General features: G+C 40.2%; 1 protein-coding gene across 2 annotated transcripts in view; it reads right to left on the bottom strand.

The window, feature by feature from the left end:
• The window catches only part of LOC124118423 (transmembrane protein 272-like), a 92540-nt gene that overhangs the window by 46201 nt on the left and 28088 nt on the right, over positions 1-18251 (bottom strand). Inside the window, exon 1 of one of the 2 annotated variants that reach the window (XM_046480532.2) lies at positions 3660-4557. The exons of the other annotated variant lie outside the window; for it this stretch is intronic. Within the exon in view, the coding sequence (XP_046336488.1) occupies positions 3660-3788 (129 nt within the window). The 5' untranslated portion in view covers positions 3789-4557. Of the gene's footprint in view, positions 1-3659; positions 4558-18251 lie in introns of those variants that run through there. 2 annotated transcript variants of the gene reach the window in all.

Below are 18251 nucleotides of genomic sequence, written 5' to 3'. Positions count from 1 at the left end.
TTAACGCCGCACTCAGCAATATTCCAGCTATATGACGGTCTGTAAATAATCGAGACAGGGCCAGACAATCCAATAATGCATCGATCAACGCAGTTGGAATACGATGACAAGCATCAAACAAGGCAGCGAGCCTGACCACCTGATCCCGTTTGTCGCCTCTTACGGCAAGCAGTCACCTTTTAAGTCAAGCATGGGTTCTTGAAGACATATTTTTCCCTGGATCATCACGGGATACAGGAACCCTAGTTGCTTGATATGAGATACTAGAAGGTCATTGTCATCTCATTCTGCCTGGTATCAATTCATTGCTGGGTGGAGAGAGGCAAATGATGAAGACAGCACATGCATCCTGTTCATCGGCGTGAGACAGGACAGGACCAATACCCTGGAAACTCTCAAAGTTAAACTTACCGAAAATGGTCACCCGTCCACCCACTCTCTTTGACCAACGTTTCTTAGCCTGAGCCTACACAGGATCACATGGCACCAGTTCTTTCAGGAATGGAAGCACAGTGCATGCATGTTATGCACAACCACAAAGACATCTTCAAAATCGACACTCTGTGGGATTCCGGGGGCAAAATGAATGCGTAGGAGGCCACAATCTAGATCAGAGGTCGCAATGTATGATGTTACTGATCGAAGGTCGTTCCCGACGGCGGGGGTCATTGCTTGTGCTATCAAGCCTGGCTTGCCTTGTCTGGATTATTACAGACAACCGTGGTGAAACATGTTGTGGTATAAAATAAGAACACGGGTACTCAGACAGATATTTACGCGTGACTGTCATTTCCGACCCGTGAAGATGCGGAGTAGAATAGGTCTTCAGCAACCCATGCTTGCCGTAAAAGGCGTCTAACGGGATCGGGTGGTCAGGCTCGCTGACTTTGTTTATGCATGTCATCGTATCCCAATTGCGTAGATTGATGCATAGATGCCAATCACTGGATTGTCTAGTCCCGACTCGATTATTTACTGACCACCGTCATATAGTTGGAATTTAGCTGAGTGCAGCGTTAAACAACAAACACACAAACAAAAACTGGCAATTCAATCGCAGCGCCATCGAAGCAATATACATTTTTTTAATTTTAATTTTATATGTACGTGTTTGACTCATGGATATTAAGTGGGGGCGGTCGGGTAGCCTAGTGGTTAAAGCGTTCGCTCGTCACGCCGAAGACCCGGGTTCGATTCCCGACATGGGTACAATGTGTGAAGCCCATTTCTGGTGTCCCCCGCCGTGATATTGCTGGAATATTGCTAAAAGCGGCGTAAAACCATACTCACTCACTCACTATTAAGTGACTTTTCAGTTTGACAAATTATAAAGGACCACATTGTAAAACAACACGATTGCTATCACAGTATTGCTGTTAGAATTTGAGAACATATTTTGTTGAATTTATGCATTGTGTCTGTTTAACGGCATTATGTATGCAGGTCATGCAGTGTGTTACAGCTAGGAGATTGCATGCACAAGAGCGGAACATATTTTAATAAGTGCAAATGAAACGCGTTCTGTCATTCGTAATTCGAGTACATCGAAATAAAGAGCAATGGCATTTTAATTAAAGCTACACAACCATTTCAATAACCGCAAAGAGTCACTGCTTAAAGCAGAGTCGATTGAACTATGCCGACTGTATCATGAGCTTGTATTTATGGGTCACTAACATGGTATGATTCCAACTGTTCGCGAAAACGTGAGCCTATCCTGGGTCACTGATGGAACCCGTCACAAATACATGCAAAGGCAAGTCAATTTTAAAACCACGTGCATGGACACAAAAGGTCTGAGCAAGTCACGAACTTTCGGCACATTGTCTTATTCTAGTGTTACTGACATTATGCGGCGTCTAAAAAATATTGAATAATAATGAGTGTTATTACAATTATTGCAATCATCGTCGTAGGCATCATGGACAATTCAGCTGTAAAACGTAATCTACATGTAGATCTTTTATTTCTACCGCCTCCGTGGTCTAGGTCCGGGGTTCGATCCCGGCCGCGTCACATAAAAAAACGGTAAAAGATATTACTTGTTGTTACCTTGTCTGGCGATCGGCATTAAGGGACTAAAAGAAGGACTTGTCGGCTCGGAGTCAGTATACTGTGTCTGAGTGGGGTATTCATGTTCAACTGCGGCATGGTATCTCAGTGGGCTAGTCGAGATCAGTCCGGACTGGTACAAGCAGACACACACAGACACGCACACGCACACACACACACACACACGAGCATGCACGTTGCTATATGAGTGCAATCATCTTGGACGCGACGTTAAACCACCTTTCACCGCACCCTTTTTATATTTGTATCTCGAGGAGGTACTATATACATGTATGATTCGAAACACTTGCAATAAATATGCGAATATGGAACTAGCAACTTTCACAACATGCAAATGTGTTACATTGTAGGCATAAAGACAACACAAAGTAATATTTATAAAATGTGATACAACAGTCATTGTATAAGAGTAGAAACGTATTCAATCTTTTAAATACAAATATTGCCTGCCATTATATTTACGTATCGGAGGAATATGTGAGTATAAAGAGCGACAGGCATATAAAGATAACTTGTAACTTGAAGAATTATTGCAATGCCGAAATGAAACAAATAGTCTACATTCAAAGGAGTCTCTTTGGAATTGACGTATTTCAATGATTTCCCGTTGCATTGTGTTCCTTGATCTAAATGATTAAAAATGAAATATTTTATGCATAATCAGAAGTCGTTTTTAACATTCCATACCATGCATTAATGCATACTGCTGAATATCATTAAAAAATCATTTTTTGTGTTTTTTAACCTTTTAGAATTTCCTTCTTTACACAATTTTGTAAATGTCTTCATCTACTATAAATGTTACGAAAATTATCCTTTGTCTTTAAGATCTAGATGTCAAATGTCAAAATATGTCTTATTTAACATCGTCATCAGCATCAGCATCATAATTAGTAGTTTGTCACCATAGATTGTAGCCATTTTATTTAAACGATGGTAAGTGTAAACGGATTCCTACATCTTTGTCACTATTGCATTCATTTGATTCTAATGTGTGTGTGTGTGTGTGTGCGTGTGTGTGCGTGTGCGTGTGCGTGTGCGTGTGTGTGTGTGTGTGTGTGTGTGTGTGTGTGTGTGTGCGTATTATATTATGTATATACTAATTGGCGATATCTTGACAGTTGGGAATATGTCGATGTTGGTTTCAGTGAATGTCATGGGGAATAAATTCAATAACGGTTCCCATGGCTTCGTGCTTCGACTCGGTGTCTCCAGATAAAGGCACAACAATTCAATCAGCATCCTGCAGATGTCGCCAGAAGGGAGACGTATAGAAATGTTTAAACACTTTGTACTACTTTTCACTTCGGAAACAAATAACATGATGATCATACTTAACCTCATTTATAATTATAAACGTAGAGGTAGGTAAATTGATAAATTTGAGAATTTTTTATCGGACATGTGGCGTTAAAATTATGTTTTATCGAGCTGAACAGCAAATTATTAACCTTTTTTGTTAAGCCTCAAATAACCGTTAAATTAATACCTCGTTTAGTCCACCGATCTCAATCTATTAGAATAACACTATGAATTAAATGGATTCTGCTGTAAGCACAAGAGATTCGTTATATTGGTAATCCTACCTGTCTACTCGTGGCTGTCGATGCCGTACTTGGCCTCCTATCCAACAAAGACAACTGGGAGGTCCCAAGAGTCTCCTGGTGGTTATATGGCCGCAGGAAGGACGTCCGTGTTCCTATAGCGTTCAACATGGCAGTCGATGTATAAAGTCTCTTTTGAATGTGTTCAGCGCACCCAAAGCTTATTACCAACACTGTTCATTTGCTGTCGTTGTGCGTTGAGGAGCATCATGACTAGAAGATCGAACGTGGGGTCATTACAGCTGCAATGTCACTTGGCATCAATGTTGACATACTCCCATTACACGTAGGCCATAAGCAGTTAATGAAACATTTGCGTTGGATGACCATCTACACCATGGGCTCCAGTGAATATCAATCCATTCACTGACGGGGCATCAACATACAAATTAAACACTTCGCAACAATAATCCTCTCCAAATTGTTTCGTTACCACATTCAGTTCGAGATTAAATGACTCTCATAGATAGTGTTACATATACGCTCCGCGTTCCATTGTCCATTCACCTAGAACTGGGAACAGATAACGTCAGATGGACATGGAAGGAACACTGTATGAGATGGGAGCGTACATGTGAACATTGATGACCAACACCTGACGTAAATCCCACACGACATTGATGTCAACACACGCCGCCAATCTGTTCTCTGTGGGTGTCTCCAGATGACTCCAGGCTATGCCATATACGGCAGTAAGGAAATAGATATTCACGATTCAGTCAGATTAGCATGTTCTGAGGTTCGGTGTGTGTTTACTGCAGCTAAAGCTGCATCCAGTTCGACTGATCGTTATCAAAACTAAAAATCAATCTTGCATGGCCAAATACATATGGGAACACGGTTTGTTATTTGACAATTAGAGAATCATCAAGTACGCAAGTGGTATCTAGTCTTGATATTGATTTATTTCCATGGTTATAGAATGCCTAAGATAATATGATAATCCCAGATTTGCGTTATGTGTTTAGCTCCTATTGTGATGTAACATTGCCATCACTTACACCACGTAACACATCTACAGTTTATTCACTTCATTGTTGGAACAAGCGGACACTGAACAAGCACACTCTGTCATCCTCATGGTGATAACGTTGATGCCACTTAACAATCCTATAATGGTGGTGTTTGCTTCATTCCCTCAGTAAATACTAGAAGCCTAATTGAAACCTTACGTCATTGATTGGCTTTGGACTTTTTCATGTGAGAATCTTTCGTGATAGACTTTTTGTACATAGCACCACTTGAAGTAAGCTGGCCGGATATTATTCTCGTCACAGTTAATGGAAAAACGACAACAAGATGTCGACGTAACGTAGGCATATGACATTTTGTCAATAATATTGTTTTATAAGATATAATTGGAAATCGTTGGGATCCTTGCAAATAATTAATAGATCATCTATATATAGTTCCATCAATTAAGATATTGCATGAAACTTGGTTTCTGTCGAAGTTGCACCAGGGGAAAACTCGCAAACTCGTACGTCTTTAAACAATTTTTTAATGGCGAAGAAGAGACAATTTATGGATAACAACTTCTTTATTATTGTAAGGGCGACGTTTCGGTATAGATCCTTATAACGTTGTCTAGCAACAACAACATTTTATAAAATGAAAAAGAAGGCCATCTGTGAAGTGTTCACTGCGAAAGAAAATTGTTTGAATCAAATCAAAGCTTATTTCAAAGGTCACTACGAATCACCAGATTCGATAAGACTGTACCGTTACATAAATACGTCGCCTGTGTAAGGTTTAACCGGGATAAAATTTCATTTCAGGTTTTAAAATGAATTTACAACTCGTCTAAATTGATACGCTCGTGAACATCCTGTGTAAAGTCTTATGTTTTAGGAATGTAGCTCTCTTTGTGACCAATTTACTTTTTATGGACCGCATCATGCTTGAGTGAGTGAGTATGGTTTTACGCCGCTTTTAGCAATATTCCAACAATATCACGACAGGGAACACCAGAAATGGGCTTCACACATTGGACCCATGTGGGGAATCGAACCCGGGTCTTCGGTGTAACGAGAGAACGGTTCAGCCAGTGGGCTACCCCATCGCTCCTTTTCTAATATGAAGCCACATTTACCCTTGTACTGTGGGCGTAATGGTCTATACGTTTAATGTTTTTTTGTAATCAAGGTTACGTGAAAAGGTGTTTCACATCGCGCGCGCGCGCGCGCGTGTGTGTATAGCTGCTTGTACACTTTCCGACTAATCCCAGAAATACCATGACGTCATTTAACGTGGATACCCCATTCAGACACACAATACTGACTACAAACCGACCAGTGCTTGTTTTAGCCCCTTAATGCCGAGCGGCAGGCAGGCAAACAAGTGTCATCTTTTAACGTCGTTTGGTATGACACAGATGGGGATCGAACCACCGACCTTCCACTCTCCGGGCAGACCACTAGACCACGGATGCGGTCTATTTGTAATCAATGGAGCACATACTAATCACTAAAAGACAGAATCCAGAGGTTCTGAATAACGTCAGTGTGTTTGATGCGAGAACTTGTTGATAGCTATCCTTTCCCGATCGCAATTAGTTTGTTAAGTGATGCGCATGATCTTATAAGATTGATAATAGACTCCCTTGGGTAATATTAGTCACTTTATTAGAAGAACCTGCTTGCAGTGTAGTGGTGGGATAAAATTGCTTGACAAACGAGCCTCATTGAAGAAATTATGTCATGATTTTTAAACATGCCATATTGTTTTTAAGTGATAATGGTTTTGCTTCAAGTTAGTACCGAAAAACGAAAATAGCTTTTGTAACCATTGATGCACATGGTCATTGTGGTAAGGGTTCTTATTTCTTCAGATCACGTTACAAAATCGAAGATCATTTGTTAAAGCAGGTGGTGAAAGTACAGAAAATCAATTTAAAGGTTGTCAAGGAACAACTAAAATATAATGTTTTTACAAAAGCCCTTGAATTTTCAGTACAATTACAGATCCGACTTGCTCTGGTTATAATAATGTTTCTACGATTTCCACATTCTTTGACTGTGCCTTCTGAATGTTGCGTGCATCTGTTTTTAGGGTATCATCCATCTCAAGTGAATGTAACACACAGTGATTGCCTTTCGTCACGTATCGTGCTTGTTTTAAAATATCCACTGTTTTTTTTTATTTTTGAGAACTGTTCAAGGAATCTAGTTTCAGTCGATACTCGTTTTTGTTTCAATACTGAAACCCACTCACCACAGATTAACGGAATAAATCTAAAAAAACTCAGTCGTTAAGATAGAAGGACACACGTGAATGTCTCTGCCTCGGCCATCAACAGTACAGCAAGATCATGGCAGCCTGTACATAATCGCGCCTCGACCAGGCACTCCAGTGATTGATAACATGGGCGACGACTCACGCCGTCGGGGTTCAACACAAACATCCAAATCGTCCGATGATCTGACCTATTTTAAACTCCGCAGGATGGAGCACATGTAAATACAAGCGGCAAACCCCGTTAATTACCCTTTTCCCCGTGAAGATCCGGGGTAGAATAGGTATTCAGCAACCCATGCTTGCCGTAAAAGGCGACTATGCTTGTCTTTGGAGGCCTAGGCGACTAACGGGATCGGGTGGTCAGGCTCGCTGACTTGGTTGATGCATGTCATCGTATTCCAACTGCTTGGATCGATGCTCATGAGACCAATCACTGGATTGTCATATCAAGACTTTATTTATTTATTTATTTATTGACCGCCGTCATAGAGCTGGAACATTGCTTAGTGTGGCTTTAAACAACAAACAAACAAACAAACAAGCTTACCCTCAAGTGAAAGAAAGTGTCGCACCATATGGAGACAACATAACCAACCCACTTGAAATATTATTCATTCGTAAAAGTCATGGTATATTTGGTAGTTGGTATATTTAACAGAAGCTATTGAACACATGTATGTTCTAAATATGTTCTTATTATTGACGTACACTGTCTGTACAGATCAATATAAAACAAATCCTTTCTCTCTACAATGTATATTACGATCAAATAAAGAATGATGTCTTTGGAACAGTCAGACTGTTGAAAAAAAAGAAATTGTATGCCACAAAAAGTAAATTGTTGTCTGATGTTTTTCTCCAAAACTATTCAGGCTCATAGTATCAAGGAGAAAAATATCTATTTCTGCAGCTGTACCTGAAAACTTTCACATCTCCATACAAAATCCGCAAATTACAAAAAAATGTAATATTTCGAAATGTAATTCGAGTAACTCATAAAAATTTATGAGTAATGTTGTTAAGTATTGCTATTAAATGTCAGAATAACTTGCGGACTTAAATGTCAACACTATAAAGAGATTCGGAATAAAGTAGATGTGGTATCTTTCTCAGAATCCAAACGAACGAAAGCTTCAAAAATAGAACTCATGGCAAAACGCTCAATCTACATGTATGAGTGCAATGACAATACGCATTTCACGAAAGATGACGATCATGTTTATTAAAACCAAACATGTGGCGCCCACCATTACATACCGTGCTGTTGATCACGTTTTTGGAGAAAAATCAATTATTATATATCAAGTGTTGAAATACCAATATACTAAAACATTTTGAAAACATTAAGTCGAATTCAGAAAAAAGATGTGTCTTTGTGCTCAAGTCCATCTACAAACGCATCGAATGAGATTCGAACCCATACCCCGATATTGTTGTGTTTGAGTATCTCATTCCTTCTGTTCCACAGAACAACCTAATTTGATTTTTGTGTCATTTTGCCAAATATTACAAAAAAAACCTCGAATATGTGTGTTCTAAGTATTTATTTCAAAACTTAAATCGTTATTTAATTAACTCGAGTGAAATATTGTCCTTCTATAACTTTCAGAATATTAAGAAATTGAAGATATCAATTCAGTTCGGCTCCATTGGGTTATAAAAACAAATCGGGGGTGAACATCAAATAAATGGATCACTGAAAGTCAGTGATAGTTCCATTTTCTTCTCGTATAAAAAAACATGTTTGTCTAATCTCGCGATGAATAATATAAACTGATATTTACAAAAAGTGGTTTCACTACTCAACTATCAACGTGTCAAGTGTTTCGAAAAGATAAACATGTTATTTGGCTACAAATCCAAATTTCCTCTCTATTTATATAAAACATCACAAAAGAAGAAACAAGAAACAGATGAATGATGTGAAGCATGGCGGAATACACTGCACGCTAAGCTCGTACAGTTATGCCATACTGTCGATTTCTAAATTGAAACGCGAAGGTTAACCTATTATCCCGAGGCAAGGGAGTTAACTGACTATAAAAAGTCCAGTTTCCACCCTTGCCGAACAATTGTGGAGTTTTGGCTGTACTAACGAGTCTATGCATAGTCCAATCAAAATCGCGTAACGAAATCGACACCCGGTACGTACAAATGGATTTCAACGTGCGGATTTCGGTCGACCGCAGGATTTGCAAAGGATGAGTACCGTCATCTGGGCATCGACAAATATTTTCCAAATCTGGTCATGATTACAATCAAGGTGATCACATGATTGGATGCACTTCGCGAAGTAAGATCCGTTTTATTACAATATATATCTTGATCATCGATAAGATCGTCTTGACGTAGCGCCGCTATTTTGTTTGAAGCAAATGCAAGTGATATGAGAGCTGGAATCTGATTGGTCAATAGGAGGGGCATAGAAGGGACATAACTCATAATAGCCACTGGTGGGCCACGAAAGAGTGTTCGGCAAGGGTGGAAACTGGACTTTTACAGTCAGGTAACTCCCTTGCCTCGGGAAGATGAGGTTAACCTTGAAATCGGCATGTACAGAATTTAATTGTAAATTATGTAAACAGCCACACAAGATCAATGGGTAATTAACAAGTTATACTGAAATACACAGAATAAGGCTTCATAAGAGGAAATACAAGAGGTCAAAATATGTTGCAGCAGCAATAAATAATAGGACCTATCTAGATTTTTTTTTTTTCATATTCCACATTGATGGTGCAGGACTACAGGAGCCAGTGCACTCACGAATGTCCAGAATTTCTCAAGTTGAATGTATTGTATAAGGCACGGGTTCCGGTCTTGAATCCTGGAAACACGCAGAAAAGTCGGTGTGTTCCGATAGGTGAAGTAGGTACACGCACGTCAGATCTTAGAAGGAATGTCTCTCTCCTATATAATTACAGCGATCCTTCGAAGCACTTCTACCTAGAACAATGTAGTTTTCCGGAAGTTGAGAACTGTAAACAAGTCCAGGCACCCACCTCCGGGAGGCACCTATATAAGGCGGGTATTTTTGTTTCCCGATGAGTGGATCCGTTTGCATTCAAGATATCATTCCCTGGGGAGTATACAACCCAAGTTGCCTACGGGCGCTGTGCTGGGTGAACAGAGGCACATTTGAACTAAGACATGTTTTGACACATGGGTTTCGTGTGCATGTACGTATTCGTGTTTCCACCATCTGGTCATCTACCATCGGACGAGTGGGTTCTTTTGAGTGTACGTGCTGTACACGTAAGGACCTGTAAACATTGTTGGTCCCAAGGCTGAATGACAACCCGGGCACTAGCGGGATACGATCTCAGCACCTGGCGTTTGCTAGCCTGGCGTTTTTGACCGCTTGACCACTTCGCCCCGAATATCCGAGTCTTTCCGATAACGAAATTGACACCAGGTGTTTGCAAATTGTTAATCAGCAGAGATCATCCAATTTGTATACTATCATAATTATACAAGTACAATAAGTTGATATCAAACAGAGATAGTATAACGCGTAAATATGTTAATAACAATAAATTTATATCAATTTAAAGCTACTTCTGTGTAAAATAACTTATTAAATATCACGAAAACGAATCTCAATGTAAAGATCATAACACCGGATGTTTCATAGATTTGTTAATTACAGAAAAACATCTTTCACTGTGTTTTGAAATTTGAGGTAGTCTACCTGTAGATAAAATATCTCTTATTGTAATTTGGAACCGAGCGTTGTAGCGCGATATTTCAACTGTATAAATAACAGGTATCTAATCTACAGGTAGATCATCACAAATTTCACATGACATTGAAGTCGGTTTATCTCCATTCTACCAAGTGCGCCTTGAAAATGGCGCTCTCTTGCCTACACGTGGGCAAATAGACTTGCCGAAAAGGGGTTACAGGTAGTGACGAATGTTATAAATATTATTCAAGTTCAAGATTCATCACTTATATTCTTGACTAGTTCAAAATAATGGTAACACAATTAATTTTTTATCAAACAGAATTGGTGAAATAACGTTCCATAGATATATATTTCATTTTTTAGCATTAAACCAAAACATGTTTTAGAACCAACATGACATGTTACCTTGTAGGGTGTCGGTTATAGAAATAGTGACAAGAACTGAACACATTAATTTCTCGAATTACTAACCAAATCAAAGTGTTTTTGTTATTTTGAAGTAACACTTATGTACCAGATGATTTGAAATAGCCCCACAGTAATAGTGACAGATAATCACAATGACTACCTCTTTATCAAGAGACCGCCTCCGTGGTCTAGTGGTAGAGCGTCCGCCCGGGAGAGAGGAAGGTCCGGGGTTCGATCCCCGGCCGCGTCATACCAAAAGACGTTAAAAGACGGTACTTTTTGTTACCCTATCTGGCGATCGGTATTAAGGGGCTAACACAAGGACTGGTCGGCTCGGAGTCAGTATACTGTCTGAGTGGGGTATTCATGTTAATCTGCGGCATGGTATCTCAGTGAGCTAGCACTATAAATCGGCATCAGTCCGGACTAGTACAAGCAGCCACACAAACATACACACGTACATGCACGTCGCTAAATAAGTGCAATAATCTTGGACGCGACGTTAAACCCAATTTCACCTCACCTCACCTTTATCACGTACAATGTACTTTTACATGGCTGAACATGACCTACCAAAAAATTGTTGGCAGCGAGAGTGCTATTTCCACAATGATTTACTGGGTGAAATGGGACTCCTTATGGCCAACGGAACCACTCTGCAGTATGACTGAATTCCGCCGTTTTCTGCTGAAGACGAGTCGGCATTGTATGACACATGAGACTTTGTGAGACTGCCCATTTGTGACCGATGATTGTGTGGCTCTGACACAGTTTTTGGTGTGTTCTATTTGACTGTGATTGTTTTAAAGTAGATTTCACCATATTTGATAAGCTGTTCTTAACGAACATACACAATTCGAATGGGTCATCGGCAGCCATAAACACGTATATATGTTTTCATACGCAAGGTTTTGGTGTGAAAGGGCACGTCAGTATTGAAGTATGGAATGGAAATACCTGATTTTAAATAATATTTTCACCAATTTGAATCAAGCATCCTTCACTGTCATGGTAAATTTTACAATAAAATGCCATATTGACAGTGATAATCGTTAGTGATGGACAACCCTAGCAACATTTCAACCGCATCTTTAACCACCACCACCACCACCACCACCACTAATACTACTTCTAAAACCACAAACAATCTCAATGGTATATGGGGGCACATATGGCCCAGTCGTCTAAGGCGCCGCGATTCGCTGTGCAAAACTTCGTTCCTTGGGCGCGGCAGAAACCTGTGATTGTGGGTTCGAATCTCGATTCGCCCCGATTATGTTTCTAGGTTTGTCAGCACCATGTCCGTGCTCTTGGGTTTCACCGAAGTGGTAAACGTCTGAGACCTGCATCACTTCGGGCTTTCCTCCCACATTAAGCTGACACGCCGCGATATAACTGTAATACTGTTAAAAGCGGCGTTAAACCCAACTCACTCACTCAATGGTACATAAGGCCACATGAAATCTGAGATCACTTTAAGACGAGTAAACATCAGTAGCGTAGTATCTAGATCTCATGATGAAATCTAAGAAAACATCAGACATACAGATTCTCGTTTTTTGTGAAGCCATCTTGCTACAAATCAGTGGTAGAAACTCCGACCAGCGACATATGGTCTGAAGGGGGCCTCAAAACCAGTGTACACACTGTCATGGGAAGCTAGTCAATCCTCTACTTGCAGAATAACTCACGTATCCATTTCAGCGTTGTTCATGGTAACCACTGGCAAAGAAAGCAGATGATTAAACTCTTATCGACGTTGATTGACAAAGATCGGATATTTGAACAGACGGTGCATGGCTATTGCGCCCTTTGTGGATATGGCGATCATGGCGCTGTTGATGATTCAGATTCAGAAACCATAGCATCGGCACGTCCCAGGACGTTTTGCTTTTATACTATTTGTCATGTTATTGGCTTCCGCCTATTGCATGTAGAATCCCAGCATTGGGGAATCGTTATGATAGAATATCACAAATACATTTTTCTCGCAAACTGTAGTTTAGGCAGAAATATCAAACGACTTTCACATGATATTACATTTGTTTGATTGAAGTTTCTCCATTTAGACAATGATGAAGAAAAAATGACAAATCTATTTTATAAAAAAAATTATTCTGTCTGTAGGACTTCATATGTGCTTCTGTCATTTAGAATTCCAACAGTGATATGAACCTGTTATAGGCTTAGGAAGCATAGTAATGACTGTGACAGCTGTTTCGCGGAGTGAAACCATACTTTGCGTTCTGGTGCCTATTTGGTGCCATGTATTTGTAATTTGCTCCATGGGTGAAACAGTGAAAGTGCCTTAATGCAATAAGACATATTCACATCTGGTAGAGGGATTGACAAAGAAAGTATACACCCATGGTGGCTCAAAATAATACAAGGAACAGTATTTGACGGTGATGTATTTGTACGGGTATCATAGTCGTATTTTGGACCTTAAGTTTGCAGTGTTTCGTCACTTTCAACTTTGTAACGTTTTGATGGTAAACGTTTGTACTGGTTGTGTCAAATGCAAGTTAAATTGTATACTTCCTCATTCCCTTTAGTTGAGCAAGCAATGGGTTGTAAATAGTCTAATATGCTGGTCAAATTAGTGACTATGCAATGCGCAGTGAAACACTTATTAACATGCATGACTGGAAAAAGGTTTTGAGTGCTCAGACTATCATGACCATAGTGACAGAAGTAAATTGTAGATCGAGTGTTTTCTTTTGGGCAGCACCCTGACACTCAGCTATGCTGTAAAGTACTTCAGTATTATATCAAGTGCATACATGTAGATAGCGCAAATTTGTGATAGTCTCCGTGTGCATTCGTTGTTTGGTAAGTAATACTCGTTTGAATACTAGTAAATAATACAGTCATCTTAGACTTTGTGTTTCGATTGGCTTCCATGGTTTTGTTTGTAGTTATTGTTTGACGCCAGTAATATTACGGCAGCAGGAATCCACTTGATCCCAGTACGTATCGGGATAAAACATTGGTGTGTGAGTTTGTGTTAGGATGCTTTTAGCGAGATGTATATTCAGCCCAGAAGTGGGCTTCATATTACAACCATGTGGGGAACTGAACCAGCGTCGTCCTCGGACGATCAAACGCTTTAACCACCACGCTAACCCATCGTCCCTTGAGTCGAAAGAGGCGAGGTGAGGTGAAAGCGGGTTTAACATCGCGTTCAAAATTGTTGCATCTTATATAGCGACGTGTGTGTGTGTGTGTGTGTGTGTGTGTGTGTGTGTGTGTGTGTGTGTAATGAATTAAATATCAGAATATATGTTTGTTCGTATATATAGCTTTTGTTCGTGAGTGGTTTCGAGGCACTGTTCGATCTAGGTTCTGACTTAGAGTCTCGTTGTACTGAACTAAACGTAGAAGCTCGGGTTTGTCATACTCATTTTTTCTGGTAATCCGCGGGTAACCAACCTTCCCGTGATTGTCTAACTACTTATATAATTAGTAACTAGTGTTTTCAATACTCCGTTTTTCTAGTAATCCGTGGATATCCAACCTTCCCTTGATTGTCTAGCTTTTTGGGAATTTGAGTATTTCCTGTGTTCTTGTACTACACGGGACTTATGCCGATTCTATAGTGCTATACTGATACTATATAGCACTGCCCAGTATTGTAGACTTGTATTGCATTGTCAATGGCTAACGCTAGTGTTACAGCTTCCAACTCACAGCGTAACGTCGTCCAGATCAGCCAGCATGATTAACATGTCGCGTGAGTCATGTCTAATGACTCATCGCCTAAACTCGACTAGGACTATACCGGGACGATTATGGTAAGTGGTTTGGTGACTTCAAAAAGCATTACTTCCTCGGAATGCATTGGTGAATCTGGCTCGAGGGCGCTGTGACGGGCTCCGCACGCTACAAGAGTGGCTTTGCTTGTCTCTTCAGCTCAGAGTGAGATACAAGAGGAAGGTGGAGAGATGAACTTCATGTCAGACAAATAATTAACTCGGATGTTGACATGAAGGAGACTGACTTGATTGCAATGTACACATCACTTACAGTAATGATGACCTATCAGATGGAATGCTTTAGTTCTTCAAGAACACTAATTGAATGTGTGAATGAGTGTTTGTTTTGGTTTTTTGTTTGTCGTTTAATGCCTCACTCAGCAATATTCAGCTACATGACGACGATCTGTAAATAATCATTTCTGGATCATACAGTCCAGGGATTGACATCATGAGCATCGATCTACACAATTGGGATCAATGACATGCAGCAACCAAGTCAGCGAGCCTGACCTCCCGATCCCGTTAGTCGCCTCTTACGACAAGTATAGTCTCTTTTTACAGCAAGCACGGGTTGCTGAAGACATGCATCATCACGGGTGTGAGTGAATGGGTGAGTCTGGTATAATGGCATTTTAGGCAGTATATGTTGTTCAGGTATATCACGGTTACCAGCTTGATATGGGAGAAAAACCCGACTGTTCGAAGGCCTTATAAGTTAACGTTAACCACCTTGGTGAAACCCAGGATCACTGGATTCTGACATGCCTAAGGGACGCAACTGTGCATCGCGAATTTCGATGACATAAATACACCCTAAATATTCGTCACTTAACTGTAAATGTTCCTTTAACCATAAACCACACAAGTAAAACTCAGAGACAATGACAGAGATTAGTCCATGCAACTACTTTGCATGTAACTCCAACAAAACCGTATTCTAAGCAGTCAGACAGTCCCATTGTAGGGTGGCTTGAACGAAGCAATCGATCGTTCATTCACAACGAAGCGCATATTTGACGAGGCTTGCGTCATCGTGGTATTTGTTTATCGGGGTCTTCTGCACGAAAATCGCAATTGAAAGTAACTCTTGTGTCGTGTGCGCAAAGGGTATTGATTCTTTAGGCATTCCAGCAGCTTAAGGGTGTCGTTCGACGACGTCCTTTAAGTTGGGACGCAGCATAGCTGTGTACATAATCCTGCCTTACAGGGGACATATTAAAGGACACTCAAACACACAGAATATGACTTGTGTATACACCACTTCTATTTTTGTACCTAGAACTTCCTCGGAAAACCAGAATCTTACAACGTATGGGCCTGAGCGTGCGAACTTGTCTTAGTTTCAAATTTACAATGGAAGATAGCTTCAGTGATCCATTCAGGAATAGAGAACTTTGCAGAAATATGGTCACTGAAAATATGCACGCTGTTGTGTTTTAGTTAGCACTCTCCTCAAGGCAGATGTGGGACATCAAGGCGTGTGCCAAGGGCAAAGGGCCAAGGGAATCGCGACTTGCAGAACCTTTACACACGCAACGTGCCGACTTAGGAACATTTCGATTCAGACGATCGGGGAGCAAACCTCTGATCACGGGTTTGCGTCGTCGCATAGAGCATACAAACGAGAGCCTCTAGCCTCCTTCCAGAAACGACATGCTCGGTTACATTTATTGATTCCATATAAAATACTTTGAAAATGACACATCATATATACCACTGATACGCAGATATACAAAACAAAACGCAAACTGAGTCATTGCATTTTCATATTTGATATTGATCTGCACATCGATTAACTTCAAATTGAAATAATAATTGACATAGTAGAGGAATGCAATACGGCTTTTCAACTCCGTACCTGTGGATTGTGTTTCTTTGTGCAAACATCTACATATAGATCTAGCAACCTTCGTTTAGGTTTAAATATGAATAATATGCATTCTTGCTGTAATTTGTTTTGTTGCAAGACCTGTGAAGATCCAGGGTAGAATAGATCTTCAGCAACCCATGCTTGCCGTAAAAGGCGACTATGCTTGTCTTAAGAGGCGACAAACGGGATCGGGTGATCAGGCTCGCTGACTTGGTTGAAGCATGTCATCGTATCCCAACTGCTTGGATCGATGCTCATGATGTCAGTCACTGGATTGTCTGGTCCAGACTCGATTATTTACAAACCATCGTCATAAAGCTGGAATATAGCTGAGTGCGGCGTTAAACAACAATCAATCAATCAATGTTGAAAATATAAACACCTTCTTCCATCTGTTTTAGCCGTTGGTACATACACGATATATCACAAGTGCCTACTGTTTTGCGACACCAAACCGGTACGCAGTGGTACCGCAGTTATTCCGCAAACATAAATACTGCTTTAGGTCTTCGACATACTTGAAAAGTTATTATCTGTATGCATGATAAAGAAGACCTTAAGATGACATATTACATTAAAATCATTGATTTATTTCTTTGAATCCCAACAAAGAATGAATGAATGAATGCATATATTTCTTACAGATACATCCAAATATTTCACAACATTAGAGACATATGTTAAATAGAATTGAGCATCGACAGACAAAATCTCATTAAATATCAGATATTTTACTCCCGATCTTTACACGATCCTTTTGCGTGAAGATCAAAAGACAGGTGAACTTTCTCATCAGACAATCAGCGTCAGGGCATCCAAATTCTCGATATGAGTGGGCGAAACATTCAAACCATTTCTAATTTCTGTTTCTGTTTCTCGAATACGAACCATGAAACGACATGCTCCGTCACTTTAGACTTTCCTCCACATCAAGCTGACATGAATATAACTGGAATAATGTTCAAAGCGGCGTTAAACCCAGCACCCTATTTTTGGTCTTGACTGGATCGGGTGGTCAGGGTCTTGCAATTGTCAGATTGCGCATCAATATAACCCGCCAACTTGAATCATTGCTCATGTTTTCTGTCACTGGTCTGTCTGACCCGTGAAGATCCGGGTAGAATAGGTCTTCAGCAACTCATGCTTGCCGTAAAAGGCGACTATGCTTGTCGTAAGAGACGACTAACGGGATCGGGTGATCAGACACGCTGACTTGGTTGATGCATGTCATTGATCCCGATTGCGTGAATCGATGCTCATGTCAATCACTGGATTGTCTTGTCCAGTTTCGATTATTTTATGGCCGCCGTCATATAGCTGGAATATTGCTGAGTGCGGTGTTAAACAACAAACAAATATACAAACAAAGAAACTGGTCTGTCTGTTCAAGACTCTATTATTTACAGGTAGCCTCGACATTTTGACCATTACTTTAATTACATCTCCAAATTTGAAGATTCGGAACAACTTGTCAAAATGAAAGCAAATTTCACTTAAGTTTACGGGGAAAACAATATGTAAAATGTTGAACTTCCTCGTAGATAACATTTATGTGAAATTTGGGGATAGGGCAAATAGTCATCCTGATTGTTACCATTTGTCCTGATCTGTTT

This window comes from Haliotis rufescens, unplaced genomic scaffold, assembly GCF_023055435.1.
Source record: "Haliotis rufescens isolate VD_foot unplaced genomic scaffold, xgHalRufe1.0.p SCAF_7, whole genome shotgun sequence".
Taxonomy (NCBI): domain Eukaryota; kingdom Metazoa; phylum Mollusca; class Gastropoda; order Lepetellida; family Haliotidae; genus Haliotis; species Haliotis rufescens.
The sequence above is the reverse complement of the archived record's forward strand: the minus strand, read 5'-3'. Positions and strand labels throughout refer to the sequence as shown.